This window comes from Scyliorhinus torazame, chromosome 8 (assembly GCF_047496885.1).
Source record: "Scyliorhinus torazame isolate Kashiwa2021f chromosome 8, sScyTor2.1, whole genome shotgun sequence".
Taxonomy (NCBI): Eukaryota; Metazoa; Chordata; class Chondrichthyes; order Carcharhiniformes; family Scyliorhinidae; genus Scyliorhinus; species Scyliorhinus torazame.
Window position 1 is genome coordinate 126,328,234 of NC_092714.1, and position 22,247 is coordinate 126,350,480.

Here is a 22,247-nt window from a genome sequence, read left to right on the forward strand (position 1 = left end):
AGGGTGTTCTTTCAGAGGGTCGGTGCAGACTCGATGGGCCAAATGGCCTCTTTCTGTATGGATTCTATGTTACAACTGTGTGCGTATGGAGTGCCAAACACTGGCATGAACTAGTTGGGGTCGAATGGCCTGTTTCATGTTGTAACATCCTGATATTTATAGGATGGCTGCAAGTGGCTCACATCTGGGTGAAATGGCAATCCTGCAGACAGGGATTTTAGTGTTGTGTGGTTACATTTTTTCAAACCTAAGTGCTTGAAAAAATGGAATGTGTAAAATATAATTACACATATTATTTAAGACACATCAAAGAAACTGTGGGAAACATTTCCATTTGAAAAGGTCTGGATCATTGTTCAATAAATTTCAAAGCAACTGTTTTAATTTTGTTCGTCAATCACACTCTGTATTCAAAAATACTGTAAAAACAGAAAATGATGGCCATACAGCGCAGGTCAGGCAACATCTGTAGAGACAGAGTTAACATTCCAACGGCCATTTGTCAGCAGTATTTTTTACAGTCACTGTCCAGTTTGTTTCTCCTAAGTTAGATGGGAGAACCATGAGCTTGGGGAAAGAGAACTGCTGCCACCTATTGGAGACAAGGATATTGGGAATATTACAGGACAACCTCCTCCTCTTATCCTTTGCAGCTCATCTCCCTCTTCAAGGAAAGTGGTTTTGTCACTTTTGCCTTTTAAAAGGGAAAGACACTAAGGAAGTGTTTGCAGCGAATCAAAAGGACCCTTATCGCTCTAATTTTCTCCTCATCCTTTTCCTGAAGATAATGCGGGGGTGGTTAAACCGGAGCAACGTGTGAGTTTGTCTGTGTGTGTGTGGGTGGGGGGGGGGGGTGGGGGGGGGGGGGGGGGCAGCAGGGGGGATTTAAATGGACGAACATTAGTGCATCGGAAGACTGGGTCCAACCTGAGGATTTTGTTGTTTAGCTTGAGCATATTGGGCTGCGAGCAGGCAATGCCCTGGGGAGGGACAAGTTGCCCACCTAAGATTTGCTAATTGTTTAATTGGAGTGGCATTTCAACACACTTTTAAATTCAACATCACATCCGTAAAGTAGCAGCAAATTTCAAACATGTGAGAAACACTGCCCTGGATATTCAGGGCTCACAGCCTCTTTCTTACTCGATGGTGGGAACATCTTTGTTTGCAGTGCTTTTGCTGGGAGACTGCTTTCCACACATTGGAGGTTTTCTCAATCACACTGTGATGGACGATACCTTGGCTGCCTCCAATTGGATGTGGGCAATATGGTCAACAACAACCAGAGCAGCTGCAACCAGCTATCGAGAGACCTGTACAATAAATGGCAGAACCATCAGGAGCATCGAGACACAGAGAGATCTAGGTGTGCAGGTCCACAGATCCTTAAAAGTGGCAGCACAGGTAAAGAAGGCATATGGCATGCTTGCCTTCATAGGACGGAGTATCAAGTATAAAACCTCAAAAATTATGTTACAATTATATAGTACTTTTAGTATTATATAGTATTATATTTGTGGGCAGCACAAGTGATTAGCGCTGTGGCTTCACAGCGCCAGGGTCCCAGGTTTGATTCCCTGCTGTGTCACTGGCTGTGCGGAGTCTGCACGTTCTCCCTGTGTCTGCATGGGTTTCCCACGGGTGCTCCCACAGTCCAAAGGTGTGCAGGTTAGGTGGATTGGCCATGATAAATTGCCCTTAGTGACCAAAAAAGGTTAGGAGGGTTTATTGGGATACAGCGATAGGGTGGAAGTGAGAGCTTAAGTGGGTCGGTGCTGACTCGATGGGCCGAATGTCCTCCTTCTGCCATGTATGTTCTATGTTTTATGTACGTTGGTGAGGCCACATTTGGAATACTGTGTCCAATTCTGGTCACTGCACTACCAGAAGGACGTGGAGACTTTAGAGAGTACAGAAAAGGTTTACCAGGATGTTGCCTGGTATGGAGAGATTGAATAAACAGGGATTGTTCTCCCTCGGGAGACAGAGGCTTTGGGTGATGCTGCCGATCGCCAGCCTAGCAGGATTCTCCGCCGTGCGATTAGGGACGCGAAAGCAAGGGCATTGGCCCCCTTCCCCATGTGTAGCTCTGGCTGCTCCGATACCCCCTTAAGATTGCCACTTTTGGGCATGGCTTCACCCTCACCCCCACAACCTTGGACATTGCCTCAGAGAAGACTGTCCAGAACCCAGCAAGCTTGGGGCAAGCCCAAAACATGTGGGTGTGGCTGGCCGGGCCCCTCTGGCACAGTTCACATTTGTCCTCCACCACCAGGAAGGACCTGCTCATTCGGGTTCTGGTCAGGTGCGCTCTGTGCACCACTTTGAACTGCATTAGGCTTAGCCTTGTGCAGGAGGAGGTGGAGCTCACCCTGCTCAGTGCTTTGCTCCAGAGTCCCCATCCCACTTCTGTCCCCAGTTCGTCCTCCCATTTTTGTCTGGTCCCGTCCAGTGGTGTTCGGGCTCTGTCCAGTAGCTATCCATATATTTTCCCACGTAGCCCCCCCTTCTCGCTGCTTGTGCCTATCAGGTCCTCTAGTAGTGTGCTTTCTGGGGCCACAGGGTACCCCACTGTCTCTTGGCGGAGGAAGTGCTTTATTTGGTGTCTCAATTCCTGTCCTCTTGATAGTTTCCACTTCCTCGTCAGTTCGTCCAGTGTCACCAGTCTGCGCCCTACGTAGAAGTCCCTGACCGTGAATGTGCCCCTGTCCCGCCTCCATCTTTTGAAGGTGGTTGTCTAGCATGGCTGGGGGGAATCTGTGATTGTCGCAGATGGGGGCCATAAGGGATATTTTGGTTATCCCGAAGTGTTGTCTCAACTGGGTCCACGCTCTCAGCGTGGCCGCTACCACTGGGTTTGTTGTGTACCTTGTTGAGGAGGATGGGAGTGCTGCTTTAGCCAGGGCCCAGAGGGTTGTTCCTTTACAGGATGCCTCCTCCATTTGTACCCAATCTGTGTCTCTTCCCCCCCCCCCCCCCCCCCCCCCCCCCCCCCAGGAGAGTGGGAGTGAGCCCCACCATTGAAGGTCTTTTCTTATTTCCTCCACCAGGCTGGTCAGGTTCCACTTGTGGATCTGTGTCCAGTCTCTGGCTATTTGGATCCCCAGGTGACGGAATCTGTTCTGGGCCGTTTTGAACGGGAGCCCCTCCAGCTCTGTCCCTCCCCCTTTGGGTTCACTGGGATTGTCTCGCTTTTGCCCAGGTTAAGTTTGTAGCCCGAGAAGGTTCCAAACTCTTTCAGTATTTGCAGTATTGCCTTCAGTCCCTCCTGTGGCTTCGAGACATAGAGGAGCAGGTCATCTGCATAGAGTGAAACTCTGTACTCTCTGTCTTCTCTCTGGATTCCCTTCCAGCTTTTTGCGCCCGCCAGGGGTTCGATTGCTAGTGCGAACAAGAGTGGGGACAGGAGGCAGCCCTGTCTTGTTCCTCTCTGTAGCTGGAAGTATTCAGAGCTGGTGGTGTTAGTTCGGACACTCGCTTTGGGAGCGTTGTACAGGAGCCTCACCCAGGCGGTGAATTCCGCTCCTAGCCCAAACCACTCCAGTACCTTGAGGGAAGACAATCACATCTGGTGTTCTCTCCCGGGGGGGGGGGTCATTCCCCCTCACAATCCTGTGCCATGCTGCCGACCCCCTAAGGGCCATTGCCAGGAGCTCTATCGCAACGCAAACAACAGCGGCGACAGTGGACACCCCTGCATCATTCCCCTATGGAACCCGAAACTCAATGAGCTCATCTCGTTTGTCTGTACACTCGCCACCGGAGCCATGTACAACAGGTGCACCCACCCCACAAGCATCGGTCCGAACCCAAACCTTTCCAGAACCTCGAACAGGTACCGCCCATTCCACCCGGTCAAAAGCCTTCTCCGCATCCATAGACACCAATACCTCCAGTACCCGAGCCCTTGACAGAGTCATGATCACATTCAATAACCGCCTAATATTACTCGAGAGTTGCCTACATTTCACAAAGCCGTATGATCCTCTGCAGCCACCCCCGTAACGCATCCTCCCATCCTCCCTGTCACTAACTTAGTTAACACTTTCACGTCTGAATTTAACAGTGATATGGGCCTGTATGACCCACACTCTAGCGGGTCCTTCCCTTTCTTTGGAATTAGCATGATCGTCGCCTGTGTCGATGTCTCCGGCAGCTCCCTCATCTCTAGCACCTCGCTAAACACCCCAATAAATGTGGCGCCAACTCTGTTGCAAACTCCTGAGAGAATTCAACCGGATAACTGTCCAGCCTCGGGGCCTTTCCCAACTTCATTCCTCTTCTATCACCTCCCTCAGCCCGAATGGCTCCTCTAGCACCTGTCTCCTCTCCTTATCCAGCCGTGGGAATTCCAGCCCTTCAAAAACCGCCCCATATCCCTTCCTCATCCCCCAAGTCGGCCCTATACAACTTCTCATAATACTCCCTGAACACCTCATTTATCTTCCCCGTCTCCGACGCTACCTCCCCCTTCCCTGTCTGTGCTCTCAAGATTTCTCTGGACCCGGCCTGCCTCCATAGCTGATGGGCTAACATGCAGCTCGTCTTCTCTCCATATTTGTACTGCACCCCTTTCGCCCTCTGTAATTGCCCAACAGCCCCTCCTGTCATCAGCCTGTCAAACTGCCCCTGCAACTTCTTTCTCTTCGTCAATCCCTCCACGGTGGCGACCGTCGATTACTCCCTGTCTACCTCGACTATCTCATCCAATAATCGTCTATACTCCTCTCTCCTCTTCCTATCTCCGTGCGTCTTGAACGAGATAATCTCCCCACGAATGTCTTCAGTGCCTCCCAGAATGTGGCCGCCGATACCTCCCCACTCTTGGCTTCTGCCTCAGAGACTTGTGCGCTCTATCCACCTCTGGGGTCTTGTCCAGCACCCCCTCCAGCACCAGCCCCTCCAGCATCCTCGAGACGTATCTCGTAGCACTCGTGTCTTGCACACCTTCAGGCAAGCCGACGATATGCAGGTTCTGTCTTCTAGATTTATTCGCCTGCTCCTCTACATTTGCTCTTAACGACCTGCAAAGGTCCCCCAGGAAGTGACAGAGAGAGGAGAGCTGGGAGAGAGAAGGCAGGAGCAGAAGTGTGCAGCTGGCAGAACGCGCTGTCCACAACACTTAGTCTTCAGTTAGAGGCTGAGTTTCCTCGACATGTTTCAATACCTGTGTGTCAGGAGGCTCAGGGTATTGTACAAGGTGATGCCAGATGGCTGTAACCTCCTCGAACAAGATCAGCTAACTAACAGACCAGGTGGCTGTAGGATAAAGGATTAACAGATAGAATATGCGAATGAGTGATGTAGATGATGATGTACCACTGACACTATTCAGTCACATGTTAGGCCCACTCTCTGAGAGAGATTGGAATCATGCCTCAGAACTGCATGCCTGTCCTCTAACCTGTTTAGATGTAGTGCGAATAAACAAGTATTAAGCAGATACTAGAGTATGTCTACCATGTCGAAGAACCAAGTCCCATGCTTATACCCATCTCAGAACATGGCGGCAGCAAAGGAGATACTGATGTAAAAAGCACATTAGTGTTATTGAAGGAAATCTTTGAAAACAGCACAAAGAAACTTCAGCAGTAGAAGGAGGCGCACTGGAGAAAGTTAACGATGACTGTACCTGGTGAGCAGTCCCTGCCTCTGCTCCGCTATCTGACTGACTCCAGGGCCGGCAGAGAAGCCAGCAGTGGGAGTTTTGGGACCGCATTTCCTCCAGTATTTCATGAAAGTTCCTTTCTTCAAGCAGTAGGTTCAGTAGTAGACAACGTTCCCCTAAGGCAGGATGTGCAAGTCTCTACTGTGATCTTTGGCTCCATTCTTAAAGCCTTTTTGACACCTATTTTAGCCCAAAGCAAAATTTAGTGATTGAACGAGTATGTTTTAACCGGGGAATGAAATGAATTATTCCGAATGGACCTATATCGTCGAGTTAGTCCTTGTGGATACAGGACACGGAAGGACGGGCTAATCCCTGACCACATGCTCATGGGTGTCCAGGATGAAAAATATCCAACTTTCTGCAGAGCAAAGATGATCCACATCTGGATCAAGCAATTGGGTATGCGAGGCACACTTAGCTTGGAGCATTTAATTGGGCTATAATTCGTGTTTTCACATGACTCCATTGACTGGATAGACCCATAGGCAGTGATGCCCCCCATGCAAAAGCCCGCCAAACAGACTGAAAGGATGGGAAATCCATGCCAGCAGCCATTTTGTGATAGATGCATTGTGATGCAAAAAACCAATGTAGACACTCAGCCCATCCAGCAGTGGGCACGGAATGTTTCTAGTATGGCAAAATTGGACATTTCAAGAGCGAGATACTCCGGTGAAATCTTCCGGTCTTGCGGACGGCGCACCCCCACCGCAGGTTTCCCGGTGGTGTGGGGTGGTTTCAGTGGGAAATCCCATTGACAGCGGTGGGGCCAGAAGTTCCCACTACTGGTCAACGGTGGGCTCCCTCCCGCCACCGAGAAAAAGGCCGCGGAGAGGCCAAAGAATCTTGCCCCAGGTTTTTCTGCAAATGCTGCAATGCTAATTGAAGTTGCAGACCAGTAAGTATCTATGACTACTCCTTCCAAGAAATGTATAGTCTAGAAAAAGACAAAATTACAGCATTCCGAGGGGAAGTAGGTAGTTCTTATCCAGACGACTTGGTATTTACAAGTAGAAGTAGGACTTTGATACTACTTTAAAAATTGATATTGGAGCGGACGATAACATAGAAGCAGATGACCTCGACTGGTCTCAGCCACCTCCCCCTGTGTCTGCGCCACATCAGCCAGCGCCTGGGCAATGCCGCCAAAGCTCTCAGCCATGGCCCGCTGTGACTGGGCCACGCTCAGAAGCGCCGCTGCAATTTCTGGGTGGCTCTCGCACATGGCTACCTGTGAGGCGGCAACCCTGTCCTGGGCCTCGGCCAGTGCCTGCACAGAATGCCCCAGGCCTTGGATGTGCTGATCATTAGCTGCAACACTTGCCCCCAATGCCACCACTATGGACGCCACCCATGCTGTGTTGGCCTGGGTGGCACGCATGGTCAGCACCACCTTCTGCTCCTGCATGTGGTTGAACTCCTCCACCTGCAGGTGCTGGATGCTCGCCGACATCCCCTCATGTAGTCCCTGGCTCTGCAACGCCATCTCCACAATTGATGGGACTGCCTGTTCCATAAGCTCAAGATCCGTCTGGACGGCAGCTCGTCCCTGGTTTTCGGCCCGCTCTCCAACCGTCCACCGCCTCAGGAGTTCCTATCTCCACCTGATCAGCTGGGTGGTGCGCACCTGAGAGTGTCCCAGGAGCCTCTTCAGTAAAGTGCCCAAATGAGATGAGTGTCTCTAGGATGGTGGACCGTGTTGGAGTCATTCTCGGACTCGGGCTCCGGGGTGTCTTGGTTCTCAGGTCCATGGCTCACGTCTGTGCTGCTGTCCCCATCACTGCTCGGTATCTGGGGCTCCAGCTGTGGCGCTGGCTGGGGGCGGGGGATGCCAGATTGACCTCCCTCATCGGCAGTAGGTACTACAAGACAAGACAAATGATTAGACTACGGGGCCAGGGGAGGTTGGGGTGAGGCTGAGGGTGTGGGTGGTGTGGGGATGAGGGTGAAAGTGAGATGATGTGGGTTGATGTTGGGGCGAGGGGGGGGGGGGGGTTGTTGACACACATGTCACGGGGAACCGCGACCCAGCAGGACGTCACTTCCTCGCCCACGGCCAATCTCCACTCCGGTGACCTCCCTTTCCTCTGGGCCACCGACCATGTCCAGGGCCCTCTGCTCAGCCATGGTGAGGGGCCGCAGGTCCAGAGATCCCCCTCCAGTTTTATCCCACTCTCAGACACTTTATTAAATTCCGCCCACAGAATGTATTTACACACTGAACCTGAGTTTTCAATTCATAACTCAGCCACTCTACAGGCCACAGATGATAATTTACTTTAACTGTGAATGCTTTGTCATACTTGCTGCATTCTAAGGGCTAAATGTGAAAGGCTGTGTGACACCGAACATAGCAGAAATAATCAGGGACTGCTTACAAAATAAATTCAGCCTGATGAGTGAAAGTTAAAAATCATTCGCCCTGCTCTGTGGAGAGAATGGTTCGCCTGACCAATATCATCTATTACCGCAACCTCATTATATCTCTGGTGCTGGTGCAAGCCACGATAGCTTCATTCTAAGCTGCGTCTGACTGAATCAATTCAGCATCACTTTGTCATTTTAAAGTCCTGTGTAAAACAAATAGTCTCTCCGGGCAGCGGCGTAGCCCAGTGAGCAGCTGGCAGCTTGCGGATTGGGCGCCTCAGCTCCATGCTCTGCCATAATGAACTTTCCATCAAGGCTCCAGCTGTGAGCTGTTACTGTTCTGCAGGAGGGAGCAGTTGGTGGGACCATGGGCCGCTATCGCAGACCTGGTGAAAGAGGTACAGTTGGCAATCAAACTTTCAGTTGAGTTTTTTAAAAAAACATTGTCTTCAATTCTAATAGGCATAATTTATGTGTGTGCATGCATGTGTGTGTGGAGAATGAGAAACAGTTGTGATGTCAGTCATATTATCAGTCTTTAATCGTGAATTGTAGTTAATGTGAATAAAAGTGAAAATGTCTCATGCTGAGCATTTTTCTGTATTTCCCCATCTCTCTTGGTCCTCAAATACCAAGTCGAAATGAATGTTGTAAATTCATTGCTGATTGCTTGGCTGAAAGCAGGGCAGAAATCCTCTCTGGCTCTGCACAATAGGACTTTATCTAAATAACATAGCAGTGATCGTTGGTAGTTTTGGCTCACTTTTAGTGGCCATCTTGTTGTTTTGTTCGCTGGCTTCTAGAATGGCTTTTTACTTGGCTTTGTCTTGATAAAATATAAAAGCATGTTCAGTTTGCGAATCAGAGCCAGTGCTCTGGACGGTGAATATTTAGCACAAGATCTTCTTATGCATGCTGCTGTGGGTGCACTTATACACTTTGAATTAAGGGTGGCGATTTCAAGCTTTTGTGGGTTAAGTCACACTCTACTTCCCTCCACAGTTTACTGACTGCTAGCAATGTGAGAGAGTCAAATCCACGCAAGCTAACTACCCCACATCCTCGTGTCATCAGGAAGCCTCTGATGACAGGATGGGGCATGGCAAAAGCATATGTTTCATAGTGATAGGTTGCTAGATCTTGGCTGTATAATTATTTATGTCTTTTAAAAGTGTTAGTAGCCAGGGCTAAACAAGTTTTCGGCTGGAAAGCAAAACGACCGCTGAGAGGCTTTTCTTTTAGGCGCACAGCTTGAGAACCCAGTTTGGGATTTAGTTCCACCTCTCCTGATACTGTGCGACACAAGGATGTAACTTGCTATTATTAATGGGTGTTAAAGTAAGCAGGCTGTCATGTGGTGAAGCCGATATTGAATAAGTCAAGCCGAGAGGTATTGAAGGGATGGGCAGTTGGGGGGGAGGCACAGGTGATGGTGGGCAAAGTTACAGAATCGAAATAGCTAATCTTGCAAGGGAAGGTTTGAAACTCAGCTAAGGTATTAAGACGGGCATATTTTAGCTCCTTGCACCATTGACGGTGGGGCTGGTTATAAAGAAATGGAAGCTGCATTATGTACCAGGGACTGTTTCATTTCAAGAACAGCCAGATGAGCTAGAGCACATTGAAACAGTCATCTGAATTGTATGTGTTGTAAGTTACGGATAATGCCATTCAATATCTTGTTTATAAGCCTGCTTCCACAAATCAGTTAATTTGTAAATCTATCCGAGCAGCGTTTTTCCGGTCTCAGTAATGTAGTGCTGTGAACATCTTAATTGAGAGGTGATACAAGAGGGGGGAAAAATCTTGCAATACCGTTCTTGACCCCAGGGATGTCAAAAAATACTTTGCCGCCAATGATGTAACTTTTGAATTGAAATATCAGAAAAGCATCAGTCAATGTGCAAACAGCAAGCTCCCAAAAACAGCAGTGAGGTAATGACCAGGTAGTGAGTTCTGGTTATAGTGGTTCAGGGACCAATATTGGCCAGGACACTGGATAGAGAACGCCCCTTCTGTCCTACAAAAACTGTCATGTGATCTTTTACGCCCACCCAAAAAGACATAAAGGGCACGTTTTACCGGCCACGTCCACCAGAGTCGGGAAGGGATGCGGTCAGTAGATCCCGGGAGAGGCCTCTCCTGGGATTCCCGACAGTTGCTACGCCTCATGAGATCTAACAAGATCTAACAAGATCTCACGAGACATCGCGATCTGGGTCCCACCCAGACTCGCAGAGTTTATTTATTTAAATTGTACCCAATTCTTTTGTTTTCCCATTAAGGGGCAATTTAACGTGGCCAATTCACCTATCCTGCACATCCTTTTTGGGTTGTGGGGGTGTGATCCACACAGACACGGGCGAATGTGTGAACTACACATGGACAGTGACCCGGGGCCAGGATCAAACCCGGATCCTTGGTGCCGTAAGCAGTAGTGTTAGCCACTGCGTCACCGTGCTGCCCCTTCAGAGTTAAGTGAGTTTGAAAACTCGCTTAACTCTGCCTTCACGAGATTGAACCAGCTCCTGGACCTACCTGCCTAGCCAAGGAGACCCCAGCTGGGCGCCGATTAGTACTGATCCCCACAAACGGGGACCAGGCGTACCAGCACTTTGGGAGTGTCTCTGGGGATCAGAGGCTTCTTGGTGGCTGGTATCAAGGCAGGGTGGCACACTGGCACGGCTGATGCCACCTGGGTACCTTGGCACTGCCAGCCTGGAATCCAGGCGCCAGTCTGGCACTGCCATAGTGCCCAGGCGACACTGCCAGGCTGGCAGTGCCAAAGTGCCCGGGTGCTATTTTGCCCACACTGGGGATCAGGCCTGGGGGTGCCTTGCACATGTGACGTGGAGTGCGGGGTCTCGAGGGCACCCCCAACAGGTAAGTTGGGGAGGGCCGGAAGTCATGTTGGGGGGTCGAGAGATCGGGACCCTATTTAAAAATGGAGCCTCCACCTCTTCCTGTATGGAGGAGTTCAGATCGTCGGCGGATGTTCCCTGCTGAGGCCCGAAAAAAAGAATGCCGTTAGATAACAATGTCGTTCCGGGCACGACAAGTGCCAGGAATGACCCCTCTATTCTCGGCCGCATCCCATTCCCAAAGGTGGGAAAACTGACCCCCATTATGTCAGAGGTAGGAATGGGCTGGCGCTGGCTTCTGTCCACTAGCTAATTAGGTCCCCCCCCCCCCCCCGGCCCTCATTCAACTGTGGACTGGGCCCCTCATCAGTTCAAAATAGGTACCTCTGGTGGGTGCATTACTGGCAACACACACCACTCCCGGTGGCATTGACGGGCAGTGGAGAGCTGCCAATCTCTAATTGGTCAGCACCTCTCAGGGGATGCGATTTCCTTTACTGGGGTCCTAAATCACAGGAAGGGCCTGATGCTGGCCACTTAAGTGCCTGATAGGTATTAGGCATTTAATTCGATTGGGCCTCCCCGACCACAGTGATGTGGATCTCCTGCAGTTTTCCAACTGATGCATGGTGCCCACAGTAGGAACACTAAATCCAGCCCCACAAAACAGTGAACATTTTAACCTGTTCTTTGGTAAGTGATGCGACCATCAATTCACACAAAATCAGGAATAGAAGTAAACTGTGGCTTTAATCAACTAGAACTAGAACTGCGACTGATCTGTTCGTGGGAGCCGCCTACAGGGCGACTGCTCTTTATACCTCCCCTCAAGGGGTGGAGCCAGGGGCGGAGCCCACACAGGCACCAACATGCTACATCATAGGTAATACCTAACAATGGTCCATAGGTGGAACCCACTTGGGCAACAGCGTAATACAGATATGCACATGGTGAATTGTTACAGCAATACATTCACCCCCTGTTAAAAAATGAAGTCCGGCGGGGGTGAAGGGTTCATAAGTTCAGCCTGTCCGGTGCATGGATTGTGCACTGTGATCGTCGGAGCTCTGGTATCGCAGCTGGCCCGGGCGTCAAACTCAGCCTTGCTGGCATCGGTAGTGAAGTCTCCGGTGCGGGCACAGACGTGGACTTTGGGAGCGTGTCTTCTGGGGCTTCATTCTTGTGGGTCGGTCAAGGGGGAATGGCGGGCGGGAGGGGGTGCGGGTGCCATGTAGGGGCGGGGGCGCTGGTCAGCGTAGGTTGGGTGGGGTTAGATGGGGTGGCGGTGGTAGTGGAACCTGCGGGTGCCAGGTCCCGGAGGGAGACCGTATCCTATCGGCCGTTGGGGTGTTCGATGTATGCGTACTGGGGGTTGGAGTGTAGGAGCTGGACCCTCTCGACCAGGACTTATGGCTCCTGACGTGTTTGCGGAGCAGGACGGGCCCTGGTGTCTTCCGTCAGGACGGAAGCGAGGCCCCGGAGGTGGAATTCCTGGGGAAAACAAATAGGCCGTCATGAGGGGTCTCTTTTCTGGCCATGCAAAGTAGGGACTGAATAGGGTGGAGTGCGTCGGGGAGGACCTCCTGCCAGTGAGAAACTGGGAGATTCCTGGACCGCAGGGTCAGTAGGACGGTCTTCCAGATGGTCGCATTCTCCCTCTCCACCTGCCCGTTTCCCCTGGGGTTATAACTGCTCGAGGCAATGCCCTTACTGAGCAGGTACTGATGCAGTTCGTCGCTCATGAATGACGAGCCCCGGTCACTGTGAACGTACGTGGGGAAACCAAACAGGGTGAAGACTCTATGTAGGGCTTTAATGACGGTGGCCGCGGTCATTTCGGGACAAGGGATTGCAAAAGGGAAGCAGGAAAACTCGTCGATGATGTTGAGGGAATATGTGTTGCGGTTGTTGGAGGGGAGGGGTCCTTTGAAATCGATACTGAGGTGCTCAAAGAGCAGAGATACCTTTTCCAGGTGGGCCTTATCTGGTCGATAGAAGTGCGGTTTACACTCCGCACAGATTTGGAGGTCATGGCTCTGACCTCCTTGGTGGAGTAGGGCAGATTGCGGGCCTTGATGAAGTGGAGAAGCCGGGTGACCCCCGGGTGGCAGAGGTCATCGTGGATAGCATGTAGTTGGTCATCGTGCGCGCTGGCGCATGTGCCGCGGGACAGGGCATCTGGGGGTTCGTTGAGCTTCCCAGGACGATATACTATATCGTAATTATAGGTGGAGAGTTTGATCCTCCACCTCAAGATCTTATCATTCTTGATCTTGCCCCGCAGCGTATTATCAAACATGAAGGCTACCGATCGTTGGTCGATGACGAGGGTAAACCTCCTACCAGCTAGGTAGTGCCTCCAGTGCCGCACGGCTTCCACGATGGCTGGGCTTCCTTTTCGACCGAGGAGTGTTGGATTTCGGAGGTGGTGAGGGTTCGTGAAAAAAACGCTACTGGCCTGCCTGCCTGATTGAGGGTAGCGGCGAGGGCGACCTCTGATGCATTGCTCTCCACCTGGAAGGGGACGGACTCGTCCACCGCGCGCATTGTGGCTTTGGCGATATCCGCCTTGATGCAACTGAAGGCCTGGCGGGCCTCAGCCGCCAGTGGGAAGATGATCAGTGGGTGGGCTTTGTCCGCAAAGTCGGGGACCCACTGGGCATAATATGAAAAGAACCAGAGGCACCTTTTCAGGGCCTTGGGGCAGTGGGGAAGGGGGAGTTGCAAGAGGGGGCGCATACGGTCGGGGTCGGTCCTAGAACCCCGTTTTCCACGAAGTAGCCGAGGATGGCTAGTCTGATTGTGCGGAAAACGCATTTCTCATTGTTGTAAGTGAGGTTAAGGGTTCGGGTGGTTTGGAGAAATCTCTGAAGGTTGGCGTCGTGGTCCTGCTGATTATGGCCGCCGATGGTGACATTGTCCAAGTACAGAAATGTGGCCCGCAGCCTGTACTGGTCCACCATTCGGTCCATCGTTCTTTGGAAGACCGAGACCCCGTTCATGACGCCAAAGGGGACCCAGAGGAAGTGGAAGAGGCGGCCGTCTGCCTCAAAAGCCGTGTAGTGGCGGTCCCCCGGGCGGATTGGGAGCTGGTGGTACGCAAACTTCAGATCCACCGTGGAGAACATCCGGTAGTGCGCGATCTGATTAACCATGTCTGCGATCCGGGGAAGGGGGTACGCATCGAGGTGCTTGTACCGGTTTATGGTTTGGCTGTAATCTACAACTATCCGGTTCTTTTCCCCAATCCTGACAGCCGTCACATGGGCTCTCCAGGGACTTTTGCTGGCCTTGATAATTCCCTTCCGCAAGAGTCGCTGGACCTCGGACCTGATAAAAGTCCTATCCTCGATGCTGTACCGCCTGCTTCTGGTGGCGACTGGTTTGCAGTCGGCGGTGAGATTTGCGAAGAGAGGGGGAGGGTCGACCTTTAGGGTCGCGAGGCTACATATGCTGAGTGGGGGTAGGGGCCCTCCGAACTTCAGGGTTAGGCTCCTGAGGGTACATTGGAAATCCAGTCCCAATAGAAGAGGAGCGCAGAGGTCGGGGAGTACATATAATTTAAAATTGGCATACTCGGTGCCTTGTATTGTGAGGGTTGCGGTAGTGCACCCCCAGACCTGCACTGAGAGCAACCCGGAGGCGAGGGAGATGGTTTGATGCGCCGGGAAGATTGGGAGCGAGCAGCGTCTTACCATGTCTGGATGAATGAATCTCTCTGTGCTGAAGAGGCAGGGCATTTCGTGTCCGTTTACCTGGACGGTCATCATAGAGCTCCGGAGATGTTTGGGTCGCGACTGGTCAAGGGTGACCGCGCTGAGTTGCGGGTAGCCGGCGTGGTCGGAGGTGCTTGGGCGGTTCCAAGATGGCTGCCCCGTTGGCCGCACGTGTTGGGCGGCGTTGCAGATGGCGGCCAAGATGGTGGCCCCCGTCGGTCGCATGTGTCGGGCGGTGAGGAAGATGGCGGCCCCCATGAATCGCACGTGGCGGGCCGCGTGGGCGAGGATGGCCAAGATGGCGGCCCCCGTGAGTCGCACAAGCTGTGCGGGCTGGAAGATCGCTGCCCCCACGGCCAACACGAGGCTGATGATGCGTCCGGGGGGGGGGGGGGGGGGGGCGGAGCTGGCAGACACACTGCCACACTGCGGGATCTGCGAGCCTGTGAGTCTGAGGGTCGGGCCTGCGATTTAGAGTTTATGGACCTGGCCAGGCAAACTTTAGCAAAATGTCCTTTTCTCCCGCAGTCGCTGCAGTTCGCGTTCCGGGCTGGGCAGCGCTGCCGGGGGTGTTGAGGCTGGCTGCAGAAATAACCGGGTAGCCCTCCATGGTGGGCGGGCAGCCGCGCAGCACAGGCCTGGGGTATTCTTTGGTCGGGGGTCCACGAGGGGGTCGCATGATCAGACAGGAACACGTTAAGGCTTTGGACCGCTACTTCCAGAGAGGAGGCTAATTTTACTGTCTCTTCCAGGTCTAGGGCACCCTTTTCGAGTAGGCGCTGTCTCACGTAGTTGGACCTGACTCCAGCCACATAGATGTTCCGGATGGCAAGGTCCATATGTTGAGTGGCCGTGACGGCCTGGTAATTGCAGCTTCGTGCAAGGACTTTGAGGTCACGTTGGTACTCTAAAAGCGATTCCCCGGGACGTTGGCGACGAGTGGTGAGGAGATGCCGCGCGTATACCTCGTTCACGGGCCTTATGTAGAGGCGCTCTAGCATCGCGAGGGTGTCTGCGTAGGTGGAGGCTTCCTCGAGTTGAACAGAGATTCGATGGCTCACCCGTGTGTGGAGGAGATTCAGCTTCTGATCGTCGGTTACGGAAGGCAAGGAGGAGGCGGCGAGGTAGGCCTTGAAACAGCGGAGCCAGTGCGAAAAAAATCTCTTTCGCCGCCGCAGCCTGCGGATCGAGTTCCAGTCAGTCAGGTTTGAGGCCGATTCCATAGTGGCATTGTAGTTGATTAAATTGATGCGATCATCAATTCACACGAAACCAGGAGTCGAAGTAAACTGTGGCTTTAATCAACTAGAACAGTGCCTGCCTGCGACTGATCTGTTAGTGGGAGCCGCCTACAGGGCGACTGCTCTTTATACCTCCTCTCAAGGGGTGGAGCCAGGGGCGGAGCCCACACTGGCCCCAACATGCTACATCATAGGTAATACCTAACAATGGTCCATAGGTGGAGCCCACATGGGCAACAGCATAATACAAATATGCACATGGTGAATTGTTACAGCAATACATTCACCACAGTAAGCAACTTACTGCAGCGGTGATAATTGTTGGACCTGGACCTCGCCAACTGAATGCAGCTAAGAATGAAAGATGCAACTGTGAGCTCTGAAGAGAAGGTGCCCGGTGATGTAAAATGTCCTTGAGCATTCACAGGAAAGTAAAGCGATGGCGAGCGGCTGGGCTGCAGTAGGGATTGATGGCAAATTTTCAGTGTCTGGGCAAGCAGGTCTTATTTTCTTGGCATCCGCAGTAGCGGGACATTGTATGTCAGTTGGCACTTTACAGAATTCAGAGATCACGTTTTAAATTTTTTTTGTGTTCTTGTTTTGTGGCAGAACATCAGAGACAGTTTGGAGAGAGAAGATTAATGAAACCCCCTTCCATGTTGCCCCCACCACTGTCATTGATACAACACCGCAACAGACTGAGAGCCCAGAAGAAGCAGCATATCTTAACGGTAAGGCCATTTCTCCTGTCACACTTCTCTCAATTAGAGCCACTTCAGACAATATGGCATTGTGATCACACAGTACTTCATACATTGATTCTCACTGAGTATATTGAGTGTTCTGCTGAGGATGAACCTGCTTGGTTGGCACTGTCCATGCGGGGGTTGGATTAGATACCTGTGGAAGTACCAGCGGTCATGGACAGTGGACAAGGCCATCCTGTTTGCAGTCTGTTGGCATGAAGTGCCACTCTGTTGTTTGGCCTGATGTTGAAAAATGCCTGACCACTCCCCCGTAAAAGAGCAATGCAACCACTTCTCGGTGATGTACAGGAAACAGGAATATATATAAATTATAGAGCAGTACAAAATAACATCCAGGTTATCTATGTAGTTTTAATTAGACTTTTGATTTTGATTTGAAACTCGGGCCTAAAGCGGTGAAAGTTAATAAAAAGGATGTAATGTACACCTAGCTCAATTACTTATGTAAACAAAGTTAGTTAGAGTGGTGATTGATATGGGAGAATTAGGTCCTTAAATGAATGCCTGGAATTAATTGACCTGCAGTGGCCTATTAACCAATTTGCATTCTTGGGGCAGTACTGGGAGGATTCACGAGGATTCACAAACTTGTGAGATTTGTCCTGTTTCCCCAGGGTTCCTAAACCAATATATGCCTTCTGTGAATCATTTGAAATTCTTTATATTTAAAAAAAAATTCTACAGTGGTGTGCCAAACAACTAATTCCCCACATCATTCCTGAGCATGATGGCAGCTCCAAACAAAATGGTGGCCCAAGGTTAAAATGGCCACCCACCCTGTAAAGCATTCATTAAAAAAAAATTAACTTCAACACAAATAATGGAGAGGTGTGTCATTCCTGCAATATTTATTTGAGTGCAGAGCTGCTGTTGGTCAGCGAGATAGTGAACTCAAGAGTGTCGGCCGCATCTTATCGAGTTTTGTAATCTGGTCTGCTCCTGTTTCCATGGAAACAAGCGGTTACTGTGCACCAACAGGTCTGCCTCACATGTGTTTGCCATGAGCAGAGGATGTGCACGTAAATGACAGCGCGCCACCAATGCTGTCAGTACCTCTGTCCGGAGAAGCTTATGTGTTGGATATTGTGGGATTGCTGGCACTGTGGTTAACTTTAAAAAAGCTGTCCTGATGAGATAGTATACTGAGGGAGGCCTTAACAAGGTGAATGTGAGACTTCTGTCCCCCAGGGAAAAGGAAGTCCTGCCCATGAGAGTTGTCATAATATACACCAGTATATCATGGTGCAGACACACACACTGATGGACACACAGCAAGACCAATCAACACACACAACACCGCAGCCAATCACCAGTTAGAGCACACTCACTATAAAGACAGAGGGCATCAGTTTTCCCACTCATTCAGGATGCAGCCTCTCAGAAGGACAGAGCTTGCAGCTTACAGCACAGATCTTTACCATGTGCTGAGTGTATAGGCTGGTTAGGACAGGCATAGGTCTTTAGTTTAATCTAACATTGTGTTAACCCACAGTGAAAGTATGTTCAACAGTTTCTAGCTTAATAAGATAGTGTTGTACTATTTTAAGTGTTGGTGGCCTGTATGTGTTCCACGGATCCAGAGCACCCAACACATCAAGAGTGGCTGGCCAATCAGAATGGCCAGCACCTGAGTGGCCGCAGCTGGGACTAAAGGGTAAAAAGTCATGTATGCCAGACGAAGGTAAATCGGGGCTTTACGAGTATTGGGGAAGTGAGTTGGGTGCTGGGGGGGGCAGTTTTGGAGGCACAAAGCAGAGGGTAACATCATGGGAACAGATGCCCCGATGCACATCTGGCACTCAGCCCAAAGGAGGTACCACCCATCTCGCTTTTCACCTCTGATGGTGACAAAACGAGTTGGTCACTTTCCTCCGCCTTCCCCCACAGTTAAGGGCTCAAAAGGCCTAAGGGCAGACTGATCAGATTATGCCTTACCCACTCACCATATTCATAGAATCATAGAATTTACAGTACAGAAGGAGGCCATTCGGCCCATCAAATCTGCACTGGCCCTTGGAAAGAGCACCCCACCCCATCCCCCACCTCCACCCCATCCCACACCTCCACCCCATCCCCGTAACGCCAACCATATTGTGAGGGACAGCTCGACAGTGGGCAGGATGGTAATGGTCTAGCCACCCATTCTATTTTACATGCCCAGCAGAGGGTCATAAAGTTTCCCTCCTCCCGCCCCCCCATGAGCCACAAAGAATTTCAACCTGCCCTAAATTATCTCTCAACCTCCCTCATATTCTGCTTCACCAATCAGGTGGCTCGCTTATTGTGGAAAATAAAGTCAGGGTGTTTTCAATATCTGGTGAACTATTCTTCCTGTCGGATTTCTGCCCGAACATCAAAGGTCAAAATGACCCATTGCCTTGGAAAATCTGATGCTCGATCAATGACTCCAGAAGCGAGACAATTGAAGGCTTTATTGGACTAGATGTTTCACCCAGTAGCGCAGGTACAGAATGCAGCTGCTAGGGGGACACAGACTCTTATACTCCGCCTTACTGGGCGGAACCAGCAGGCAGGCTTCACCAATGATCTTCCTATCTCAGGTACATCCCACACCAATGATCTTACAGCCTTAACCTAGGTACCGTAATACCCCTAATACCGACTACCACATTCACCCCCTGTTATAAAAAAGAGTCCGGCGGGGGTAGTGGTCTCGCGTCACACAGTGGTAGAGGTTATGGTGGTACCCGTCGGTGGTACAGTGTTTTGCCTTATTACATGTCACAACTATTTTTTTTTAACAAACAATTTTATTGAGGTATTTTTTGGTATTGTAAACAGTTACAGATTACAGAAATATGTAAACATCAACGAAAAACCAACACTTCAACCAAACCATAATGCACATACCCGCTACTCTCCCATAGACACTACCGCCTATTTATCCCTCCTACTCTACTCTAATCTCTCTCCCCCCCCCCCACCCCCTCCCCCTCCTGCTGGCGTTCACTCTCCCGCGAAGAAGTCGATGAATGGTTGCCACCTTCGGGCGAACCCCAATACAGATCCCCTCAAGGCGAACTTGATTTTTTTCCATACCCAGAAAACTTGACATGTCCGAAAGCCATAGTTCGGTCTTCTAGGGTTTTGAGTCCCTCCATGCCAGCAGTATTCGCCGCCAGGCTATTAGGGAAGCAAAGGCCAGAGCATAGACCTCTTTCTCCCCCTGGACTCCCGGGTCCTCCGAAACCCTGAAAATTGCCACCTGTGGACTCATCACCACCCTTGTTTTCAGCACCCGGGACATGACTTCCGCAAATCCCTCCCAGTACCCCCTAAGCTTAGGGCATGCCCAAAACATGTGAACATGGTTCGCTGGTCCTCCCGCGTATCTAGCGCACTTGTCCTCTACCCCAAAGAATTTGCTCATCCGAGCCACCATCATGTGGGCCTGGTGAACGACCTTAAACTGAATCAGGCTGAGCCTGGCACATGTTACGAATGAGTTTACCCTACTCAGGGCTTCCGCCCATACACCATCCTCCATCTCCCCGCCGAGCTCCTCCTCCCATTTGAGTTTCAGTTCCTCTGTCTGGGACTCTTCTCCCTTCATGAGCACCTTGTTGATATCCGAGACTCTATCCGCACCTGTAAGCACCTAAAGTCATTTCCCCTTTCCAGTTCAGCTTTCTCCTCCAACTCAATCAAACTCGCAAAGTTCCCCTCCAGGAACTTATCACCCACCCTCCTCATCCCCGCCCGCCGCCATGTTCGAAACCCTCCATCCATGTTCCTGGGGGCGAATCGATGGTTATCACAAATTGGAGCCCAGACCGACGCACCCACCTCCCCTGCATGCTTTCTCCACTGGCTCCAAATCCGCAGGGCCGCCCCCACTACCGGGCTGGTGGAGTACCTGGCCGGTGCAAGCGGTAGGGGAGCCATGACCAGGACTGCCAAACCGGTGCCCCTGCACGAAGCCGCCTCCACCCGCTCCCAGATACTCCCCGTACCCACCATCCACTTCCTTATCATGGTTATGTTAGCCGCCCTGTACTAGTTGATCAGACTCGGCAATGCCAGTCCCCCCTCGCTGCGGCACCTTTCAAGCATCGCCTTCCTCGCCCGCGGGGATTTTCCCGCCCAGACAAAGCTCATGATGATTTTGCCGGTCCTTTTGAAGAAAGACCGTGGGATAAAGATCGGGAGGCACTGGAAGATGAACAGGAATCTAGGGAGGATTGTCATCTTTACCGTCTGCACCCTCCTCGCAATTGACAGTGGGAGTGCATCCCATCTCCGAAACTCCCTCTTCATTTGTTCCACCACTCTAGTCAAATTTAACTTATGTAACCTGCCCAGTCTCGTGCCACCTGTATCCCCAAGTACCGGAAACTTTCCCCAACCAGCCTAAATGGCAGCTCCTTCAGCCTATTCTCCTGGCCCCTTGCCTGCACTATAATCATCTCACTCTTGGCCAGATTTAATTTGTACCCTGAGAACCGGCCAAACTTCCTCAATGTTTCCAGTATATTTTCCATCCCGGCCATACATGTTACAACTATTTACAGTATTCATTATACATGTACATATCAGAATGAAACAATTAGTCGATCGGGGGCCTTGGTCGTCCTCTGTGATCGTCGCAGTTTCCGCGGTGATGCAGGCGCCGGCTCGGGCATCCGTGACTCCGGGAGCGTGACTTTGGCTTCTTCGGTAGCTTCATCACCCCTGGGTGGGACCAGTGGAAGAATCGATCCACCTGGGAAGGGGGCAGCCATGGGGTGCGCAGGTGGGAGGGAGGGTGGAGTTGGTGGGGGGGGGGGGGTGTGGGTGGGGATCCAGCGGGCGCCAGGTCCCGTAGGGAGACCGTATCCTGCCGGCCGTCGGGGTACGCCACGTAGGCGTACTGAGGGTTAGCGTGAAGGAGGTGGACCCTCTCGACCAACGGGTCCGACTTGTGCGCTCGCACGTGTTTGCGGAGCAAAATGGGTCCTGGAGCTGCTAGCCAGGTTGGGAGCGAGATCCCGAAGGAGGATTTCCTAGATAAGACGAGGAGACGTTCATGAGGTGTTGCGTTTGTCGTGGTACACAGCAGTGGTCGGATGGAGTGGAGTGCATCGGGAAGGACCTCCCACCAGCGGGAGACTGGGAGATTCCTGGACCGTAGGGCCAGTAGGATGGTCTTCCAGACCGTTCCGTTCTCCCTCTCTACCTGTCCGTTTCCCCGGGGGTTATAACTGGTCGTCCTGCTCGAGGCGATGCCCTTGCTGAGCAGGAATTGACGCAGTTCGTCGCTCATGAAGGAGGGCCCCCTATCGCTGTGTATGTAGGCGGGGAAACCGAACAGGGTAAAGATACCGTGGAGGGCTTTTATGACGTTGGCTGCGGTCATGTCGGGACAGGGGATGGCGAATGGGAACCGGGAGTACACGTCAATCACGTTCAGGAGGTACGGTGGAGGGGTAGGCCCTTTGAGGTCCATACAGAGGCGTTCAAAAGGACGGGAAGCCTTTATCAGGTGCGCTTTCTCTGGCCAGTAGAAGTGCGGCTTGCACTCCGCTCAGATTTGGCAGTTCCTGGTGGCGGTCCTGACCTCCTCGATGGAGTAGGGCAGGTTGCGGATCTTGATAAAATGGAAGAATCGAGTGACCCCCGGGAGG

At 51.5% G+C, this 22,247-nt stretch overlaps 1 protein-coding gene across 7 annotated transcripts in view; it reads left to right on the plus strand.

Annotated features, from left to right (window-relative positions):
- The window catches only part of nhsa (Nance-Horan syndrome a (congenital cataracts and dental anomalies)), a 642,544-nt gene that overhangs the window by 518,674 nt on the left and 101,623 nt on the right, over positions 1 to 22,247 (plus strand). For 6 of the 7 annotated variants that reach the window (XM_072514152.1, XM_072514153.1, XM_072514154.1 and 3 more), the window contains one exon: positions 16,466 to 16,587. In XM_072514152.1, the coding sequence (XP_072370253.1) occupies positions 16,466 to 16,587 (122 nt within the window). Of the gene's footprint in view, positions 1 to 8,353; positions 8,437 to 16,465; positions 16,588 to 22,247 lie in introns of those variants that run through there. The other variant, XM_072514156.1, reaches the window with a different exon arrangement.